General features: G+C 39.6%; 1 protein-coding gene across 1 annotated transcript; it reads left to right on the top strand.

Annotated features, from left to right (window-relative positions):
- Window positions 1–11,838: 11,838 nt before the first annotated feature.
- Window positions 11,839–19,145, top strand: LOC101724850 (olfactory receptor 2T1). Its single transcript, XM_004841215.2, is given in 4 exon segments — window positions 11,839–12,499; window positions 12,502–12,699; window positions 12,702–12,758; window positions 19,126–19,145. Coding segments are annotated over 4 exon segments (936 nt in total).
- The last annotated feature ends 3,330 nt before the right edge of the window (window positions 19,146–22,475 follow it).

Raw genomic sequence — 22,475 nt, 5'->3', positions numbered from 1 at the left:
CAGAGATCAGCATACAATGCTTGTACTGGTGGTGCACTTTTTGCATCAAAAAGCACATACAGATGGATTCACCCAAAACCAAGAGCTTTATTTTTGTAATTCCAACAACTGAACCAGCAACATTGAGGCTTACACACATACTGATGATATTGTATCTCAGAACTGAATCCAAATTTTCCTTCTTTATCATCTTGAAACCCTGTATGGGAGAACCTCAGCACTGAGGAGCTGGTGCCCATTTAACCCCCACAGCATGTGTACCAGGCTCCCTGAATCTCCATAATTATTGCTCCTACTAGCAGTATGTGGCGTTTGGCATCATGGACCTCCTGTCATCAAGAGCTCAAGCCCTGATGAAAGTCTGGACATGGCTCACCCTCCTCTGGTGCATCAGATACCTCAACTTTCAAGTTTCATCATCATGGAGGCTACATTTGTTCTCCAGCTTTATCTACATATAGGTGACATTGAAAGCTGTGTGAGTATAAAATGCAAATATTAATTTGCTTCCTGCATGTTTGTTAAATATTTGCCCCAACCAAACTAACCAACATACACATTTCTTCATTTCTTTTCAAATATGTCTGTACCTAGGTCATTTTCATAGCTGTTTTGATGGGCAAAATAATCACCTTCAATTTATATTTAAGTAACACACAAAGGTGGGGAGTTAGCAATTCTGAATCTTTGAATGATTTATATGAATTTCTTTTGCCCAATTCCTTTATTTCCATCTACAGTTATATGTAGACTTTCTGTCCAGGTTTTTTTATTCCAAATATTTGAATCAACCAGTAAATTCATTTCTAATTTCCAGTATTAATTTGTAAAATTTTGTCATTACTGTTCTTTATTTTGACTTTCTACCTAGAGCTTATTTTTATTGAGATTATTAAAAGTCCATATTAAATTTGTGTTTGTATATTTACAGGTAATGTATTATTATGACTTAGTCTTTTTCCTTGAGTCATTTTTATTTCTAATTTTTTCATTTATGTAATTTTATTTGTTTATTTATAATTGATAAATAGCAATTGTATATACTTATAAAATATAATTCTTTGATATAAGTTTTAAAAGTGGAATGTTTAAATGAGGCAAATTAACACATCTATCACCATTATGTTTACCATTTGGGGGTGTGAAACCTTTAAAATATACTTTCTTCAACAATTAAAAGGTATGTAAGTTTTACTCTTATAGTGGTAGTCCTGTGCAGTAGATCACTAAATCTTGTTCTTTCTGTTTAATTGAAATTTTGTATACCTTGATCAATATTTCCCCATTGCTATCAAACCCCCTCTGCCAGGATATGGTAAAATTAATTTTACTCTGTAGATCTATGAATTCAACACTGTTAGATTCCACATACACAAGAGTTCATGGAGTGTTTGTCTTCCTGTGCCTGCCTTATGTCACATAGTAGAATGTCCTCCAGGTGCAGCCATGTGGCTGCAAATGAAAGGAATTTTCCTATTTTTTTTTCTTTTTGAGACAGGGTCTTCCTATATAATTCACACCGTCTTTGAACTCACTGGTAGAATATACTAGTCTCAAACTCCCAGCTATCCTCCTGCCTCAGGCTTCAAAGCACTGCCATTATAGGCATGAGCCACCATGCCCAGCTCTTCTACCATTTTTAAGAATGTATAGTATTCCACCCAGCATATACGGGACAGTTTTCTTACCTCTTATCTGATGAGGAAACCTAGGTTGCTTCCATATCTTAGCTATGTTAAAAATACATCAATGAAGAAAACACAGATATTCCTTCTGTTGATTGACTCAGGTCCTTAGATACAAGGGATGGGGAGTCCTATATCATATGGTACCTGTGATTTTAGTGTTTTGAGGAAACTCTATGCTGTTTCCATTACTGTGCTAATGTGCAAACCCACAAGTAGAGCCCAGTGTGATTTTACTCTACACCTCACCAACACTGTCACCTTTCACCTTTGTGACAATAGCCATCTTAACAGATGTCAGATGATGTCTCCTGACATGTTTAGTTTACATCTCCTGATGACTCGTAGTGATGAGATATTTTCCATGTATCTATTTGCCACTTTACATCTTCTTCTGAGGACAGTCAGTGTAGGTGCTCTGTCCTCTTGGGCTGGATTATTTGTGTTCTCCATGTTGAGTTGCTTCAGTTCCTTATATATTTCCATATTAGTCACATATCAGTATATAGATTGCAAATACTTCCTCCCAGTCTGGAAGTTGTTTATTCACTCTGCACATTTTTGTCTTTGTTATGAAAAAAAAATATTTAGTTTAGTGTATTTTCATGTGAACTTTTGCTTGGTTGTGCTGTTGTCTGAGATTGGGAGTCACATCCAAGAGGTTTTTGCCCAGGTTAATGAGGGGAGCAATGCTCCTACATTCTCTTCTAGCAGTTATGCAGAATAAGGTCTTAAGGGATGAAGTTTTTAAGTTGATTTTTGTATGTGGTATCAGATAAGTATCCTACTTCTCCTAGTGGTCAATACTATGATTTTCAATATACTTCTCTGTTCTGTGTTCACAATACTTTGTAATAGTTCAGTTAACTTTGAGTGAGGGTTTATTTCTCAGCTCTCTCTCTTTCTTGAATTATGGGTCAATGTGAGACAGGAGATTGCAGCATGGCAGAGCACTTGGGCATTTGGGCGTGGTCTGCCTTATAGCTCCTATCTAGATGTCCTCCCAAAGCCTCAAGCAGTCACAGGTGGAGCTATCAGAGGTGGCTGGATCTAGAGTGTGTCATGCTGGGATTAAGTGTGTGATGCTGGGATCAGGGTGGGTGATTACTAAATTGGTTTGGCACAGTTGATTGGTTCAGCATAATTCTGTGAGTGGGTTATGGGAAGGAGATGAGGAAAAAGCACAGAAGGAGATTTGGACGCTCTGTGGGACCAGACGTCATGACCTGTCAGAGCCCTACAAGCCAAGATGGCAGACAGGGTTTCTCCACTTCTCACACACTGAAAGCACTGGTCTCTGTCAGGGGTACAAGTTATAATTACAGGTTTAACATTCACATGCATGATTGTGTGTGTCTATCTATCTACAGTAACTATATATATACACATATGCACATATACACACATACAAATATATATAGAGAGAGAGAGAGAGAGAGGAGAGATATGATATAGGTGAAGAGAAAAAGGGGATTTAGCTCATGCCAAGATCACAGGGAAATTTTCAATATCAAATACATATATTAGAATAGAAAAATGAAACTTAATGATTTAAGCACCTATCACAAGAAGTTAGAAGAACAAGTTAAATTCAAAGAAAATAAAAGGAAGGCAATAATGTAGAGCAGAAGTTAAGTTTTTAACAAGTCACATGAAGAAAGACTAAAGACAAAATGATAGTTTTCATAGATCTTGAAAATATGAGGAAACTGTGAACAATATTACACTGATAAATGTAAATCTATGGATGAAACTGACATTTCTATAAAAATGGAATCTTTACATCAAACCTTCCTACAAAGAAAACTCAAGGCTCATATAATATATCTGCAGAATTATATCAACATTTAAGGAAAAATTAGCAGTGATGTGGAAATGAAATCTTCTAGAGAATTGAAAAGAGTAGGACTTCTTGCCAATTTATTCTTTAGGGCCACCTGATTGTGATCCAATTATTTTCATGAATGTAAAAGACAATCCTGAAGAAAATATCAAACTACTCCAGAATATATTAAGAGGACAATACAGTACAGTATCACCAAGTCAAGTAAATGCGGGAATGGAAGGCTGTTTTAGGTTTTAAATCAATGCATGATTCCAAATTAACATAACAAGAATGAAAAACTATAGACAGCTCTATAAATGTGCATACAGTGAAAATTAACAAAATTAAAGTACATTCATAATGTTTTTAAAAGCATTTAACTCCTCAGAAATACTGAGGAACTTTCTAGACCTTATATAAGATAATTGGAGCAAACCTACAACAAGCATTATATTTCATCATTCAATTATTAAAGAGTCTTTCTGTGACAGAAAACCCACACAACACCTTCTGTTCTCCTTTCCCTGCAAAGCTGCCAAGGCAGTAAGGTAATACAAAGGAATAGGAGTATAAAGACCAGAAGAGACGAAATGAAACTGTGACTGGCAACATAACCAAGTATGTACAAAATTCAAAGTCAGCTATTAACATTAATACTTCTAGGAATATTGTTTGGAAATGTCACTGTGTTTAAAGTGCTTTTACATTACAGCAATGAATAGTTAGAAAAGTGCTATTTAAGAGGTGGAGCTGGGTGAGGAAGGGGCTGAAGACAGGGCTGACAGAGTCAGGGTGCTGCCCCAGAGGGCGGCCAAGGATCAGGAGACTGGGGGCTCATGGGGAAAGGGGGAGCAGAAAATACTGCAAATCATGGGACCTGTGTCTCCAACTATGCGTCAGAGAGTTACAGATATGGAAATGGGAAAGTCTGGAATCAGTCGTGTGGCTGAGTTGCAATGGGAAGTATCAGGGTGAATTCAGTTTTTAACACCAGCAGACAGACAAGAAATAGACACAGATGTGGGTGTGTACAAGTCTTTATAGTGGCCTTAAAACCTATTCTGCATAATCAAAATCTGATCCAGAAAATAGAAAAGGAAACACAACACAGTTCATTGTAAGAAACCAGTGTTACTAGGATAGCCAAACCAAAACACAAAACAAAACAAAACAAAAAACACAACAGATCCTGGTGTGGTGGTGAACACCTGTAGTAGCAGCACATGGGAAGCTGATGCAGGAAGATTGCTGCAAGTTCCATGCCAGCCTGTGCTACATAGTGATTTGAAGGCCAGTTGGAACTTCTTAGTGAGACCCTGTCTCAAAAATTTACAAACAAAATTACAACATAAAGAAGAAAACCATAGATCACTACTCCCCAGGAATATATACTCAAAAGTCCTCAACAATATTAAAGAATCCAGCCAACAATATAAAAAAGAATTCTAAATCATGGCACATGGGGTTTTTTCTAGGAATTCAATGCAATTCTGCATCTCAAAGGTAGCACACCATAAAAAACAGGATAAACAAGAAAAACAAACTTAAGAAAAACTTTCTACATCAAATATTTTCTGACAGCCCCAGAGAAATAGAAAGTTCAGTCTTACAGGTCCACCAGTCCCACTCTTTGCTGTATGCTCAGGTGCACATATTATATCTTCTATGTTACAGTCATCACCATGTTGGTCATTATTACCTTATGTAACTTTGTTATGTCCTTTACTAAAGCTGGAGGAAAAATCAAGGGCAAGTGTAAATTTATAATGTTTTCTATAAACCTATTTATTGTAATTACTCTTCAAGCCAGCTTACAGAATAAAGAAAATGTAATGTGCAATTGTACTGTCTCTGGATTAGTTATGAAATTTCCTTTTTTTATTTGTTTCTTGTGAATTCAGATCCCTGTCTGAGGTCACCTGCCTTCACCCCAAATACCTTCCTTTAGCATTTCATAAAAGGAAGATCTGCTAGCAATTAACTTTCTCAGCTTTTGTTGGCCTGTGCACATGTGTATTTGCCCCTCAGGTTTATACTGTAGAAATGCTCTTTCCCCAGATGTGAGGCTTTTTATTTTGAGTGGACTGACAATGTCTCTCCCTGCCTCTGCCTCCTCCACTTCTGGTGAGAAGTCAGAAGGTTTTCTGGGGCTTCACTCCCTGTGCTGTGTGAGGATGAATCATTTTCCTCTTACAGGGCCCAGGATTTCCATCACCAACTTTCAATGCTTTTACTGTGCTGAGTTTGGAACCAGCCTGGAGTTCATTGGACTTCTTGGCTGTGTAGGTTAATGTTTTTCAATAAAGTTGGGTTGTTTTCAGCACTAAGCATTCACTTTGGAATTTTCATTTTTTTCATGTTTAAGTAGCTTTCACATTTGCTCTCACATTTCTCTGCAGGAAGAGCTGCTGGGGAAATGTTTGGTGAAGCCCTCAGGAATCAGAGCCTTGTGGCTTTTGAGTCTAGGGGCCAGGTTCTTCTCTCAAAGCACATCTGACTCTGCAGCTCACTGAGTCCTGGCCCAGCCCTTCTCGTGGGCTGTGCTGAGCCTGTGTCCCAGTCTCCTGAGATGAGGGCCAGGCTTGTTCTTCCAGGGCCCTGCCTTGCAGAAACCCATTTAAACTCTCTGAGCTGCCTCCCCATCAGCTGTGGGCTCCTTTGCCCTGCATTTCAGACCTGTGCAGAGGCCTTCTCTGGGCAGCACTGAGCCCTGTGCCATGGTGGACAGAAGCTGCCAGCATTGCTGTCCTGGACACTGGGCCCTGCTTTAAATGTTCTCAGTAGGAAGTGGGGAGAAACTATTTCCCCTGCTGTGGCATTCTCCCTCTAAAAACAGCAGCAACATTTAAAGGTTTCTGTTCACTGTACACAGAGATCTTGGGATGCCGGTGAGTTTGCTCAATGAGTTATTTCTGACTGTCACAGCCCTGAGTGAGCAGGGATTCTCCTCAGCTGGGCTGCAGTGAGAGTGGGGGCACAGGGGCTCAGTGCTGGGCTGCACACCTCCCTGAGTCTACCAAGGCTGCTGCAGCTGATGGTTTTCATAAAGAGTGTGCAGACTGCAAGTGTGAGGAGAGCTATGAAAAATGAGAGTGATGGAAGGAAAATGAAGAAATTGCCTCAAAGCTTCCTGAAAATTAAATTATGCATGAATAGACTGATGTTTTGTCTAAACAATGTAAAACTTAGGCCAAACTTAAATAATTTAGTGAATCATTCAGGAGCTTGTGCTACACCTAGGCCAATTCTTTGGTTATTCTACCCAGGCCTGTGGAAACTGGGCAGGGATTTCCCAAGTGAGAGCTCCTGGACTGATTCCTCATAGCATTACTTTAAAAATGCCATGTGAGAGGCAATGACTGACTTTCCACATTACAGAGAGGGTGGATTGAATTTATATTCTTTTTACATTTCTAAAATTCCTTTGACTCCACGTCTGCAGTGAATACCAGTGGCCCTGCTTGTGGGGAGTTGGTGCACGTACAGAACACAGCACAATACTTTTTGCACCCCTTCCCCTCCCTTGCTCTTCCCCCTCCATCTATTGATCCCCTTGTCATGGAGGTCGAATCTGAGGAAACTGAGGAAGGATGAGCTGCAGTGGCTGCGGTGCCCATGTCAGGCTCAGGTCCAGTGGAGGAGAGGTAACCCCACTCCAACCTGGAGGCCAGCTGCTCTGGGAGGCAGAATGCAGGCTCCAGAACCTGCAGTGGGCCTTGCAATCCCAGGCTGCAAAGGGGCTGCTGAGCAGGGCAGCACGCTTCATCTTTCCTCCACAGTAGCTGTGTGTATAATCCTAGTAAAACTGTATTCCTTAAATACCTTTTTATCTTAAGTGGAACTCAGTCTTGTGAATTGGACTGGTCCAGGACAGCACTAGCTAGAAGCACAGAAGGGCTACACAGAGAAGGTCTTCTTGGTTTCAGTTTCTAGCGTGCAGACCATGAAGCACCTGGTGTTATCGACACAGTGCCTGGTCCTGGGTTCTTGTCCTGTTTCTCAGATAAGGGCACAGAAGACTGGAAAGCTGAAGATGCTTTCTCTAAAGTCCCAGAGCTCATGAAAGGCTGCTCTGCCAGGTCCTTCAAGTCCAAGCTCTTTGCCTTACAGTTGGGGCAAATAAATCCACAAGTCACTTCCCACAATGTGGACACCTGCACTGCTCAGGGGCCCAGCTCCAGTTCATGGGCATTTTTCCTGTCCACCTCCCCCAGGCATAGCATGGACCCCACCAGGAGAGCAGATCTGCAGGGGTGGCCTTTCTCTGCTCCTGGACAGTTAGGGTCCTAGCACAGGGCTCTAAGAGAGAGGCTCTAAGTCTCTCAAACTGACTGAGTACATGAATGTTTTAATATCTAGTTGTTTATGATTCCACTTCAGTTTGACTTTATTCTAATGATTTCAATTTTTGAAATACTGAGAAAGATTTAGGAACACAGACAAGACTTAGTAATATGTTTTTACATTTAATTTCAAAGTTGTAAAATCTTATCGACCTGGTTTGAAAACCTCTCATGTGAAAATAAGTTTTAATATGTATATAATGACTTGAAATGATGTCTCTGATATGGAAGCAGAAAAGTAGTATTCCAGTGTATCCTGCACTGGAAGCCCATAACTGTAGTCACATTTATAAACTAAGATATCACTCTTTTAAAGGGACATTTCAAAGATCATCCCTTGAAAATACATCAAACTGGAGCATTTTTATCGAATTCATAGAGGACTATACATGAGATTTGGAAAGGAAAGCCTGGCACATAAAAGCATGAAGGAAAGCAGTAGCCATCTTCATAGTATGAAGAGTTTAGTGTTAAAAAGGGAGGAGATTGCTTTGCAGAGTTTGGATGGGCTGGGAGAAGGAGCACAGGGTAGGTTTGATCCAAGGCAGCACAGAAGTTCCCAGCAGCAGGACTTAGTGATGCAGGAACATGGGTCCTGGTCTTTCACTTGGCAGAAGCCTCACTGGTGGTAACCTAGCAGGGCCAAATTGTAAATAGAGTTGACTGTCATTTGATATGAGTGATGGGTATCGTGATCATCATAGACCTGCTCCAGGATTCCATCCTGCCATCAAACTGCAGCCGTGAGGGAGACAGAATTTTCTAACTATGTGTGCTCAACCAAACATGCACTCCATAAGTCCAGGAGAGGGTACTTGCAAATGTCATCATGTAATGAATGCATGGCCTTCTGTTAGTGTGTGATGTTATGTAATAAACAGCAACCTAGTGAAGCCTGAAAGGCTATTTTATTCAATAGCCATGCCATGTTATTCAATAACTTTTGTTACTTGGGCACAATTTGCAGCCCAAATATATCAATGCCCCTCAGAGACATATACATTTCTTGCAGGCTTATTTACACTTTATCTATTTTTTCCTGAAAATTTCCACTAATGCCATTTCCTTCAAGTCAAGGGATGTTTGAGCAAAAAGAAACAGATTCCAAGTACTGAAATGTGCTTGGATTCCCAGCTTTACAGACCTGCTGATCAGAAGGTATTTACCACTCAAATTTAGATTTTAGTTGAGTATCTGGATTCTTTAAAAGAGAGATTGGGAATTCTCACACATTTACCAATAGTGTTGAAAAATCACAATATGTGTATATCACTGGCATTCTAGTTTGTATTGTATAAAATGTTTTCACCTATAAATCTAAATTTCTTATTTAATCCTTAAAGCAGTCCTGTGTGCTTCATTAGCCCAACCTAATATACAGATAGGCTCAGGGAACTCGAGGACGCTCCGGGGTCACAGATTTAGGTCATGTGGTGAGGAGGAGAAGAGCTCAGGTCATCCAGCTCTGCATTTTGTCTCACTGTGTGTCTACTCCATCACTGCAGATAAAACTTCCTGTGTAAAGGCACTGAATCATTGTGGATGCCTTCTTATCATTTATTTCATACCATATCATAGCAAAGTGACAGTCTGTGCCCAGCAACATGTATAGTTCCATCTCTTTATTCTCCTCATAGTGAGAGCAGATAACACACTGCACCAGATATTTCTTTTAGAATTGGAGTTCACATTGCCAGGGCTTGATGTCTGGCAAATTAGACCTTTTATGAGGAAAAAAGACAAAGCTGGTAATCTGCAAAACAGAAGTAGCTCTCCATTCACTAGCTGGAGAAGAATGTAGACAGTGTGATATATAAAATATATATAGACAAATAAGATAGATTTTTAGGAAGTAGGGAGAAGTTCAAACAATCCCCTAAATTACCTACTCTACTGACTCAAAAGCATTTTAATGTATATGGTAATTTGTTTCATTTACACTACTAGATTCTCTTTGTTCACTGAAAAGAAATCTTTGTGCTATTATCTGCATGTTTCCTTTGTGTGAGAGAGAATCTTTTAGGTCTACGTCTTGTACTTTGAGTAACTGTTTTGAAGGTAATGATGCACAGTATATCAACTACTGTTCTCTTATAATTTTGTTATGAAATTTTGTCTTACTTTCACATAATTTTTTTTTAAAAAAATTGTAAAAACCATAAGGTGTGAGTATGGACAGAGAGCCTAGAAACATATTTAAGGATGCAACAGAACACATTGCTTCTCCTTGTTATTGAGGACTTAAGATAGGATAAAAGTTAAACATAAAATGGAGACTGTCGAAGAACTAATACTCAGACCATTTCTCTAACTGCGCAGAAGTTTTCCTTCTAAGGCATGGTTTACTAGACTACATCCATAGCAGGCACAAGGTCTTGAGTCTGATCCTCAACACTGCAAATAATAATAGTCATAAGACAGAAGATACAGATTGTAAATGAGATGAGATTACACATAGTATTAGGAAACTTTATGAAATGTGGAACAAAGATTCTGTAATAGGCAGAATGTAATAAAACTGTAAATATTACCCTCTTAAAAACAGCAGCACAGATTGTAATAAGTTGTGTGAGTTCTCAATTATGAACATTTTTCACTAATCAAATTAATAATTATACTCAGGTAAAGTTCTCAGAGATTCCCATGGTTCGCATATGTTATGTGGTGGGTACAGTTGAGGTGTAGCTTTTGTTCTGTGCATGGGTAAAACACAGAATGAGCTGACACTGCCAGTCCAGACCCTGCCCCACTAACAGCCTGACCCCAACATGACCCTCCAATTTCTGTGCCAAAGAAGGATTTCCTAGCTCCCTGCTTTCTGAGTTTATCCTGAGTGGGGACCAAAAGTCAACAGATGCAAACCACTTCTTAGCACACCTCTGGCACAGAGTAAACTCTTCACAGTGCCATCACCACTGTTTTCAATAGTATTATTTTTTCTGTGCAATTAACTCAAGTGCTCACAACTTTAGAATATTTAGAGAAGTATTAGATTAGTGTGGTCAATTTAGCTCACAGTTTCATAAAGTACCTTGCACATATTTAGCTTTAAAACATGAGAAATCTTCCTTTAGTCTCATATAGTGTTTGCATTTTTATTCTTTATCATAACCTAAAATTAAATGAGACACTGTCATTTGAGTTTTTCTTAATAAGTACTACAAAATAAATTCCAATTCCCAAAAATAATAGATGGAAAATAGCTCAATATGTGTATCCCTGCACTATTTCCTCTGAATCTTTAAGGCTAATAGTGATTGTTAATGATTATGCTAATCATAATTTAAATGATAAATCATCATCATCCTAAAATTAAAAAATTTTTCATAAAAATAAACAAAAATCATTTTGTACTGTAATTTCTTCTTTATTGGATGATTCTTTCAGCCTCAATTTACAAGAATAGTTTGTATCACCCAATTCATTTCATCCCTCACAATCTGGATGGCCTGACAGGAAGTGTCTGCCCAAGATGTAGCCTAGGATTTCAGGCCCAAGTCCTAGAATATTCACACTACTGACTGAGTGACAACATAAGACAAGTCAAAAGAATCAAAGGTGTTTTATAGATGGAGGTTATGCTGGCCATAATGAAGGTGCATTTAATAATGACATCAGTTTAAATTCACCTAAGGCAATGTGTTCACAAATACTCACAATATTACATGGTATGTTCAGCTGCTGTATGGTATAATATATACCCTAAGCTCTTGTTATCAGTATTATTGTAGTGCAGTACCATCTCCTGATATCTCGTCCAAAATATTCTTAAAATATTTGATTATGAATCACTTTTTATTTAAAATTGGTAAAAATTAACATTCTTATAAAAATTGTTGCATATAAATACTAGAACATACAGATGTTTCAATTTTTTTCACCTTTTAGACTGCTTATGCTTAACAATGAATTTGTATAGTCATTTTATTTCCCTGGGAACATCATCCATCATTTCACTTGGAAGATCTGAGGCTGCTTCAGTGCCATGGTAGGGGCAACGGAAGGGCACAACACATCCTCTACAGACTTCATCTTCCTAGGACTGTTCACCAGAGAGGAAACCTCAGGTCTCCTGTTTGCCACCATCTCTGCCATCTTCCTCACCTCACTGCTGTCCAATGGGATAATGATCTTTCTGATCCACACTGACTCACACCTCCACACACCCATGTACTTCCTACTCAGCCACGTTTCCTTGATCGATATGATGTACATCTCCACCATCGTGTCCAAGATGCTGGTTGACTATATGCTGGGCCAGAGAACCATTTCTTTTGTGGCATGCACAGCTCAGCACTTCCTCTATCTCACCCTGGTAGGGGCTGAGTTCTTCCTGCTGGGGCTCATGGCCTATGACCGCTATGTGGCCATCTGCCACCCCCTGCGGTACCTGGTGCTCCTGAGCCACCGGGTGTGCTGGATGATCATAGCAGTCTCCTGGTTTGGGGGCTCCCTGGATGGCTTCCTCCTCACACCCATCACCGTGAGCTTCTCCTTCTGTGGCTCCCGGGAGATTCATCACTTATTTAGTGAGGCACCTGCTGTGCTAAGCCTGGCATGTGCAGACACAGCCCTGTATGAGATGGTGATGTATGTGTGCTGTGTACTGATGCTGCTCATCCCCTTCTCTGTGGTGATCACTTCCTATGCCTGACCACTGTCTACCTCATGAGCTCTGTGGAGGGGAGGAAGAAGGCCTTTGCCACCTGCTCATCCCACATGCTCATGGTGACCCTGTTCTATGGGGCTGCCATGTATACCTACATGCTGCCACACTCTTACCACACACCAGCCCAGGACAAAGTCTTCTCTGTGTTCTACACCATCCTCACACCCATGTTGAACCCCTCATCTACAGCCTGAGGAACAAGGATGTGGCTGGGGCACTGAGGAGGGTGCTGGGGAGTATCAAGTTTTCCCAGTGAGTGTCTGGAGAGGCGTTCTGAGGGTTGGCTTGATCTCATGGGCATAAGAATGGGGACACTGAGTCAGGGTGGCCATGTTGCACTGTAGGATGAACTGGAAGGAATGGTTGGGGTGCACAGGAAAGAAAACATTGACAAACCTGTCTTCTTAATCCCTCTTCTTTCATCTCTTCCTTTCTTTCTGATATCTTCACTTTTCCTACCCTGTTCACATGTTTGACTACATGTAATTAATATCCACTGTCTTCCACAAACACAAATGAGAAAATTTTGCCCAGGACTTTAACCTCTTGTAACTATAAGAAATCACTCAAAACTTCAAATGTCATGGACAATATCAAGAGTTGCAGGAGGGAAGATAGGACATGGTGCTGGTGTATAAATCAAGTTCACCCTACAAAGAGATGGGGTAGGCTATCCTCCCTGACAGCCTCTCAGCAGAGTTGATGAGGTGTTTTTGTGCTCTCATCCCCTGGTTGTTGGAAGGGTCACTGAGCAGAGTTTGCTCAAATGCTGATCATCCTCACTGAGGTCAGAGATTGTTATTATTTGAGTAAAACATCAGTACTTTTCTTCTGTTTCTTTGCAATGCATGAGTGAAGACTCTGTGTGTGATAAGTTACAACCAATGGATGAAAAACAAAGAACAAGGCCCAGAGCAGAGGTCTGAAGAACATGCTCTGTGGAGCTTCCTGAAGCACTGGGGAAACATGCAACTCTGTGGGTTAGGAAGTTACGGAAACACTTTTCAGAGATGATAAATTGTCCTCCAGGTAAACCATGACCCGTCCAGGTAATACAGGTTAGCTTATGTTTATCTCCATGTTCCCAGTCATCATGGACTTGAGGACAGAAAGCAGATGACCAATCATGTACAAGCCCCACCACAGTTATATAAAGAATTCCTGCAGAATGGAAGTGGTGGCTTCAATGAAAATTTTAGGAGCCATGTGGAAATGGCATTATAGAAACTTCATCATGGCATGGCCAACACCACTTTGGTCAATCTTTCTATAAAATTAATCATTGATGTGCCCTGTTTGGTTTCTTGTCTTATAACCCTCTCAGCACAAGGCTCATTGAGCTCATTGAGCAGGTAAGGACTGTGGCCCTCAAGTACAGGCCTTAGGTTTTTGTGTGTAGTAGGTGCCAAGATTTCTAGAAATGTTACCAGTAAAGCATTCTATCCTACAGATATAGCTTTCTCATTCATTCAGTGAATGAAACAAAGCCCCTACCCTAAAAACTTCACATTCCAGTGGAGGAAAGACTGTGCAAAGAGACAAAAAGCAAATCAAATAAAATTTATATCCCCACCATGCTGTCTGTGGTAGTATTGACAAAGCTGAGGATAACCATAACCTGTACCCAGCACATCCATCTTTGGTCAACTCCTGATAGATATATCCATAATGTCCAACAAGAGACAACAGCAACAGGTAAACTGTATGGGGTTGCACAAGTTCACTGGCAGTGAAATGTATAAGTACGTCATGACATACTCAAATTGATAGAGTAATAATGTACAATAAGCCATCCCCTTGCCTTGCCCTTGCCTTGCCTCCATGTTTTTTCCACAAAATATTTTGTTCCAGAAATGTAACAGTTTGTGCTGTAGTGCTTCTGTCCAATGTATCAAATTTTTTTGAAAGTGTTTGAAGTGCATGACCTTTCAAGAATGTTCTGTTAGCTTGTCACCATTAAGGAATGTTCTGCTAATTCTGTCTCTTTCAGTAATGTTCTGTTAACACTGACCCTCTACTTCTGTGAGCATGCTCATCCAGTATGTGTTTCAGGAATGTTCTGTAACTCTGCACATCTGCTTCAGTGAGCATGCTCACCTACATAGTAGATCCTTCTATAAGGAGGCTCCCATTTCTGGTGAAGTGCTCAGACTTCAGGATATGAACTTCTCTGAGAAAGCCAGCAAAATAAAAGCATTTTCTCTGCCTCATCCAGTGATCTTTGTATTCTCGTCTTCAAATTGTGATAGCTGCCACCCAGAGCTATAACTCTGAGATGTAACACTCACCTGTGCTTCAGAGCTCTGGCACTTGGCAGTGACACTAAGCTATAACACTTGGCTATAGCAATAAGCTGTTCTACTTTGTTACAACAATACCATAAAATTAGATGTTCTAATACTACTTGGAGATACATGGATTAATCCTATAATCAACATGTCCAACTCAAGAAATACATTTACATGAAGTGCAGATCCAGTAAAACTAGTCTGTGCTCTTAGAAGATCTATCACTGGATGGGTGTGTGGGCAGGCTTCTTGGTGTGGCTACTTTTCTGTTTCTTCCCATGCACACTGATTAACCATTCAGAGTTCAGTTTGACACAGACAGGTTTTAAATTTCTGTACGTTTAATATTTTGAACTTATATTTCATAAAAAGGTTAAAGACACAATCCATGGTGTAGTGTACACAGGAAATACAATGACAACATGAGAAGGTGGAGACGGGTGGAGGGCTGCCTAGCTGTGGTGTTCAGGATGGTCCCCAGGGGATGGCATTTGAAAAATAGAGGGGACAGGAAGAAGAGGTACACAGCCCCCCGGTGGGAAATACAGCCAGTGCCCATGTAGTGGAACCAGGATAGTTTGTCCAAAAGGTGGAACAGAGTCCTTTATCTAACATAAAGAGTGGAGAAGATGAATCTGAAAACATACATGGAGCAGATGACAGAGGGCCTGGAGTGCTGTAGTATAGAAGTGGGAAGTTTCAAATATTAAAAAAGCCATTAAAGAAAGCCATGTGAAGAGAAGATATGGAAGTTTTCTCTGAGTAACAGGAGAGGCCAAGTTATGAAGGATGGGGACATGGAGTTAATTTACACTTTTTCCTGTACATGATGTCATGCTTGCTCAGGTTTGGCATAAATGGTCTGCTGGGGGAGAAATCAGTGACTCAGGAGAGAACATGAAAAGAATCTGGGATAAAGCCATGTGAGTGTGTGGGAAAGGTTGTAATATGGAGACCACATAGATTTGGCTCTGGGTAGAAGAAGAAAAGCAAGAGTACATGAAATGAAAGGAGAACAATGAAAAGAGGAGTATCTTCATATCTGAGCCTTCATTTTCAGTATTGCAGTCCTGTGATTATTTCTTGATTCTTTTAGCACAATCCTATAACAGCTGTGAAGTAGGATAGAAGACAAGCATAGAAAATAAAGAGAAAGAAAAATGGCAATGATTGAATTGTACTTTAAGAAAACATTAGCTTCAAGACATAAATTTACCCAAGGTTACCATTAATGTTTTCCCCTCCAGAATACTCATGACTCAATAAAGAAAAAAAATAATACTAAGGTCTTTAAAGTATAATAAGCTTATAAACTGGGGCTTTGCTGTTCTCCTATAAAATAGTCCAGTGCTTTCCCTCTAATACTACAGGTTCACTAATTCCACTGATTTCCACCCCTAGGATTCAGTATTATATACACATTATGTATGAAATTCAAATGCAAGCAAACAGTTTGCATTCTGAACCAGCTCACTGATGGGTAGCCTGAGAACACTAGGAAAACACATCCTAAGGCCCTGGCACCCTCAAGAACACATAAGCACCCCAGCCTGGACTGTAGCTCACTCTGTGAACACTCACGCTGCCTTCTCAGTGTGGACTTTTTTGATTCCACACATTTTCCTGTGCCACTTGTTTTCACATCAGGAAACACTCTTCTGTGGCAGAAAGCTCTTCCCTGGCTGGGGTGACTTGAGGTCCCCATCTCCTCTCCTTTTATTTATTTTATTAGGTATACATTTTCCATTGGGATTTGGTTCCTGTACATATCCCAACTTCATACTTTTTACTTCTGTTTACCTCCCCATTGGCATTCATTCCTACTCCCCTTCCCACCTCCCCACTCTCTCTCCTCTCACAGACCCACCCAGTGATGGTTGGATTGCTAGGGCTGTGCAGACACTGACTGATAAGGACACTTTTGTTTCACAGAGTTGATTGTGTCATTTAACTGCTTCAACTAGTTTAGTCTATTAGGAGTATGTACATGAATGTGAAAGTTTTTAAATCCAATTCTCAGGTCTCAGAATATGACACCCCAGAATATGGGAACTTGGTGTACTGAATATTTTCCTGAATATTTTAAGCTGAAAGAAATTGAGAAAAATGCAGAAGCAGAAAGGGCACCCCCTTAGCTTCTTCCTCCTTCCTCCCTGAGAGTTTCTATGGAAGATTTCTCTACCCACCCTGCGAAAGTAAGTCCTAACCCCCTCATTCTGGAAGGGTCCTTCCCTGCTACCAAAGGGAAGGGTAATCCCAAAGAAGCCAAGAAAGACCGAGGCTTTCCCAGTTCCTCTCCCTGAAGTTACTACCATGAGATTACTCCCCAGTATCTTCCAATCAGACTCCTGTGTGACCATCACAAAAACACACATTTTTTCCTGGATCTTTGGAGTTTTGCTTCTGAAGCCTTCAGTGACACAAAAATTACATTAATGCATTTGTTATGCTTTTGTTGATCCCTCTCTTTTATGAAGCTGTCTGGGTGAGGAAAAGATACTACTTTTTCTTGCCTGAAGCATCAGTTAGAAGCCCAGCAAACCCAGACACCATTCCCTTCTGTTTTGCACCCCTGGATCACAGGGAAGCTGCAGCACAGTGCAGGGGTCTGTGCAGCCCCCCTGCAAGGCAGTGAGCTGATGGTTCCTGTACCCCAGCCTCTGGAGACCAGAAGCACACAGGGCTCTGCAGGACACTGCCAAGTCCCAGGGCACATGACTGCTGCCATCCAGAACTAACGGATGGAAAGGCACCATGAGAGACACTGCAGATTGACCTCCTTTGTCTTTTGTCATAGTTCTACCATTTATGTATATTTTAGAGCATAGTTTATTGGTTTCTATGTTGACCTTTTAAACTGGGCTTGCTTTGTACTTGATGTCTTTATCTTGGCTGGAGGATAGGTATTAGTAAGAACATGTTCAAATGTGAAAGGGAAAAAAATCAGGGTTGGGTGAGGGAAGGAAGGGAAAAGGGACTAAAATAATTAAAGCAAAAAGAAATGGAGCTAGAGATGTTTTAAATGGGGAGGGGATAAAGGATTGGAGGGAAGGGAGAAAAAAAGGACCAAAAAAGAATTAAGATGTGTTATGTACAGGTACAAATTCCCATGATGATTGTGATTACTATGTACTGGAAAATATACCAAAAAATTAATGAATGAAAAAATAAATAAAAGCAAGATAACAGAAATTGTTTAGAAAAAAATTTTGGCATTTGCTTCTTTAGCTAAATATTACATTGGTAATATCAATCACACTATCTTGAATAGAAATAGTTTGTACATTTTCCTTAGTATATGACACTCCACTGGATGCGTATTACTAGAGCTGACATAACCATTCAGTGGCTCTTACCTATGTATGCTGTTTCCAGGTTAGGGATGTTGTGAATGATTCTGTACCTACGTCCCTATTCTTAAAAGCAAACAATAAGGCATATGCCCAAGGGGAGTATTTATGAACCAAAAAGGATCCAAACCTCAAAATACACTAGAATTTATATTTCAAAATATCTATACAACTATAGTCCCTCCACCAATGAAGCTTCACATTTAACCAAAATTTAGAGTTTTGGATTTTTTAATATTTGCAAATCCATTTAATATCTACTTCTATTAAGAATGATTTTAATATGTACTCGTGATTTCTATTCATATTTATGAGATTTTCTTTGATCTACCTATCATTTAGAGTTTCTCTTTGGTGAAGATCCTATGAAATCTATTGCCATCTTACCAATCTTTTCCCATCACATTCCTGATTTTGTTCATGTGTGAGATTATTTTAATACATATGAAGGACTTTTTTCTAGTTTTCTCTATGATCTGCTACTTTTTGAGCTATCTTTGTATGTACTTTGATTTTATATAAAATAAATTACCAACTTTTCGCTTATATTAAAAAATTTCATGACTTGTTTACATAATCCCTTCCTATGCAAGATATTCTCCTATCACGTCTTCTAAAAGCTATGTTTTTGCTTTCTATACATTTTGCCCATTGATCTGTGTAGAGTGGATCTAAGGAATATGAAGCCAGATGGAGTTTCCACAAGAACAAGTGAAGATGTCAGTATAATTGCTGACAAGCACCCTGTTCCTCCTCACATGAGGCAGTGTCTCTACCCCTTCTGTAGTCACATCCTTCACCTACTCTTTTGTTTAACTCCTCCTCCCACCTGTTCTCACACCTCTTCTCTCAGGATTCTCACTTGTCCTTTCAAGGAAGTTTATTTAAGTAAATGTGACAACTGATTAATTTTCAGGCCACTTTACACTTGAGCCATTTTGTGTTTATTTATTGTTTTGACACAGTTGATTATTCCTTCAAATGAGAGTGCTTGTATTCCATTTTGTTTTGCTTGATTAGCTTCAAGTGTACTATATAGTAATGACTTTATTCCTTCTTCACTCTTTCCTTTTATTACTTTTAATTATTTTTCTCCTGGTGTCCTTTCTCCAGTCTTGGTTCCTCTATTGGTTAGGGTTCTCTCAGAACAGATTCAACAGAAAATATATGGATAATATGCACGGGGATTTCTAAGGTAGCCTTATAGGATGAGGAATGGAAGTGTCCCCAGTGGCTGAGTGCCTGCTGGAAAGCTGGAGAGTACAGTAGCTGCTCAATCCAAGAAGGAAGCTTAGGTCAAGATGGATCAACAATGCAGCACCACTTCATGGTCAAAGGCCTGGAAGCTCACTTGAGTTTTAGGAGGATTTATTTCCCACTGTCTGACATGCAAATGTTTCACTTCAGAGTGGCCATTACTTTGTTCACTCATTCCAATCTGGATAATGTCACCAATGTAATAGACCAGTGTGATACCTTGTGAAAGAGAAAGATGATCAAGCTCCCTGCAAACTTAAGTGTGACACAGGTCCAGAGAGTGGATATACCCCTGAGGCAGAGTAGTGAAGATGTATTGCTGGCCTTACTAGATGAGTGAAAGTTGCTTCTGGTGTGCCTTGTGGACAGGTATGGTGAAAACTGCATTTGCCAAATTAATAGATGCATACCAAGTACCAGCAGATGTGTTAATCTCCTCAAATAAGGAAGCCACATCAGGTGTTGCAGCTGCAGTTTAAAATCACCCCTTGATTAATCTTATGGAAACCCACCATCATCTGAGGTCATATGTCTTCTACACAGGTCAAATAGGAGAGTGAAGTGAGGATGTGATGACAACTACCACCCCTGCATCTTTCAAGTCCTTTTGGTGATGCTAATTTCCAAAATCCTTCCAAGGGTTATGACTTTTTTATTTTTCTATTTTCCCAGGTAGAGACAACACTAGTGGCTTCTATTGGCCTTTCCCACAATAGTCCACACTCCACCTGTATGGTGCAACCCACACCTGGGGTGGGGGCTTCCCATTATCCACACTCAGAACCATGCTTTACCAATCAGTGGACAAATTTAGTCATCACATGCCCTTAATTTTACCATCACACAATGTGGTCCAAGCATCACACACCCTAGATCCAGCCACCCCAGAAAAGCCTTACCTATGAGTGCATGAGGCTTTGGGGTGACATCTAAATAAAAGCCATAAGAGCGATCAGTTGCACAGAATGGGGACTATAATAGTAATGGATTGCATATAATTAATGTGCTGAAAAAAGTAGATTTTAAGTGCTTCACACCCAAAACTGGTAAGATTGTTGAATGATAGAGTTCTTAATTTACCCCATGTAAATATTCTATTTAGTAAAACATAAACAATTCTGCATCCCAGAATTAGATATGATGGTTGTCAATGAATGATTTAATACATTAAATTATTAAAAACAAAAAATTCAAGAACTAAAAAATTTCCCAGAGAAGATACTTAAGTTTCATGATTGAAACAGTCTACCTCATGACATGAGTTCAAAATGCACAAAAAGTAATGGTAATATGGAATTTTATGAAACCACCAATAAAAATGATGTGTTCTAGGTAGAAAGGCTAAAAGAAGAACAAGACTGACACAATTTTATAATTTAAATTGGGGAATTAAAAGTCAAGATACATGTTCATTGAAAAAATCTGGAGGAAAATAAACCTGGACAGAAAATATGAATACAATTTTATACAGAAATAATTAGGACAAAAGAAATTTTTGTTCCAACATTCAAAGATTCAGAACTGTTAACACCCTACCTTTGTAAAAGTGCAATTTAAATACAAAGTAGAAAGTGAGTTTTCTTTTGAAAACAGCTATGCAAATGACAAGCATACAGAAATATTTCGAAAAGAAATGTGAATATGCTTATGAGCTTAGTTGGGGCAAATATTTTTATGGATACAGAAATCACATCAAGATTTGCAACTTACCTACATATAATTTTAACTGTCACTGTACCTAAATAAAGCTGGAGAAAAACAGAGGTAGCCTCCTCAGTGATGAAACATTGAAAGTTGAGATATCTCAGGCATCAGAGGAGGTTGAGCCACATCTAGACCTTCACCAGGGACATCAGCTCTCAATGACAGGAGGTCCATGGTGCCAAACACCACATGCTTCTTCCAGGAGCAATAAGTTCAGAGATGAAGTGAACCTGATGTGCTGTTGTTCCAGTTCTAGACAGGGACAAAATGGGTACCAGTGCCTCAATCCTGAGGTTTTCCTAGAGAGGGCTTCTAGATGAAACAGCTGAAGTATTTGGGACTCACATTTGTATTTGAACCACTAGGATTCTGGTTCAGCTCTTCAGAGTTAGATAGATAAAATGCTTTCCATTATGAGTAAATCCAAGTGTACATGCTACTTGAGAAAAATTTAGCTCACATGAAGCATCATCTGCTACACACATGAAGCATCATCTGCTACTTGATAGCAGTCTTTGTTCCATATGTCTCCATGTTACACTCTGAGTCTTGTTCTTCATTACTGTCAAGGTTTGAGTGAATCAAAATGATGCATCTTTTCATCCATAGCAAAGGGAGAATCCAAAAGTTTCCAAACAACAATACTTTGAATTTCAGCTTTTTCGTGTGTCCTAATTTTCATTGAATGAATTAAAAACATTTTAGAAGATGAAGCAGAAGGGGCTGGTGAGAATCTCAGTGTTGATCACTCCATTGTGTCCTCAGTTCTTCATTGTCCCCCTGTCTAATCTCCTTGTCTCATGATAGCCTGAGTGGAAGAGTGCATGCAAAGAGCACAGTGCAGATGGCAGGGTCTTCTCCCAGGACTATTAAGCATGCTTCTCCAGGTTGGTCAGATCCAGCACCTAAGGATCTCTCAAGAGCACAGGTGTCTATTAAGGTGGAACATGTAATGCATGCCCTTCTCCTTATGGTGCCTGATTTTGTTCTTGGCTGAGAGTAATCCCACATATTTTCAAAACATATGTGTGCTAGACATCTAGTGTTTCATGAAATGGGTATAAAATATATAACATATACCAAATACCCAGCAAGGAAAATAACTGCTTAAGCATAACAAGAACAGATGAGAAAATATATAAAGAAATCTAAAATAGATAATTCACAGGTGTGGCTTGTAATGTAAGAAAATACAGCAAATAAATTAAATCACTTGCAGCTGACATGTTCCTATTCATGTTTTAGTCAAGAAAATCTTTGATTGTGAACTGAGAATATCTGTGGAACATCCTTTACAGAGCAGTATTGATCTCCCTATTGCATAGACAGTAGATGATGGTGTTCACAAATGGGG

This window comes from Heterocephalus glaber, unplaced genomic scaffold (assembly GCF_053883595.1).
Source record: "Heterocephalus glaber isolate CG9 unplaced genomic scaffold, H.glaber_assembly_v1.0 deba00001532, whole genome shotgun sequence".
Taxonomy (NCBI): domain Eukaryota; kingdom Metazoa; phylum Chordata; class Mammalia; order Rodentia; family Bathyergidae; genus Heterocephalus; species Heterocephalus glaber.
This window is presented reverse-complemented; position numbering and strand designations above follow the sequence as displayed.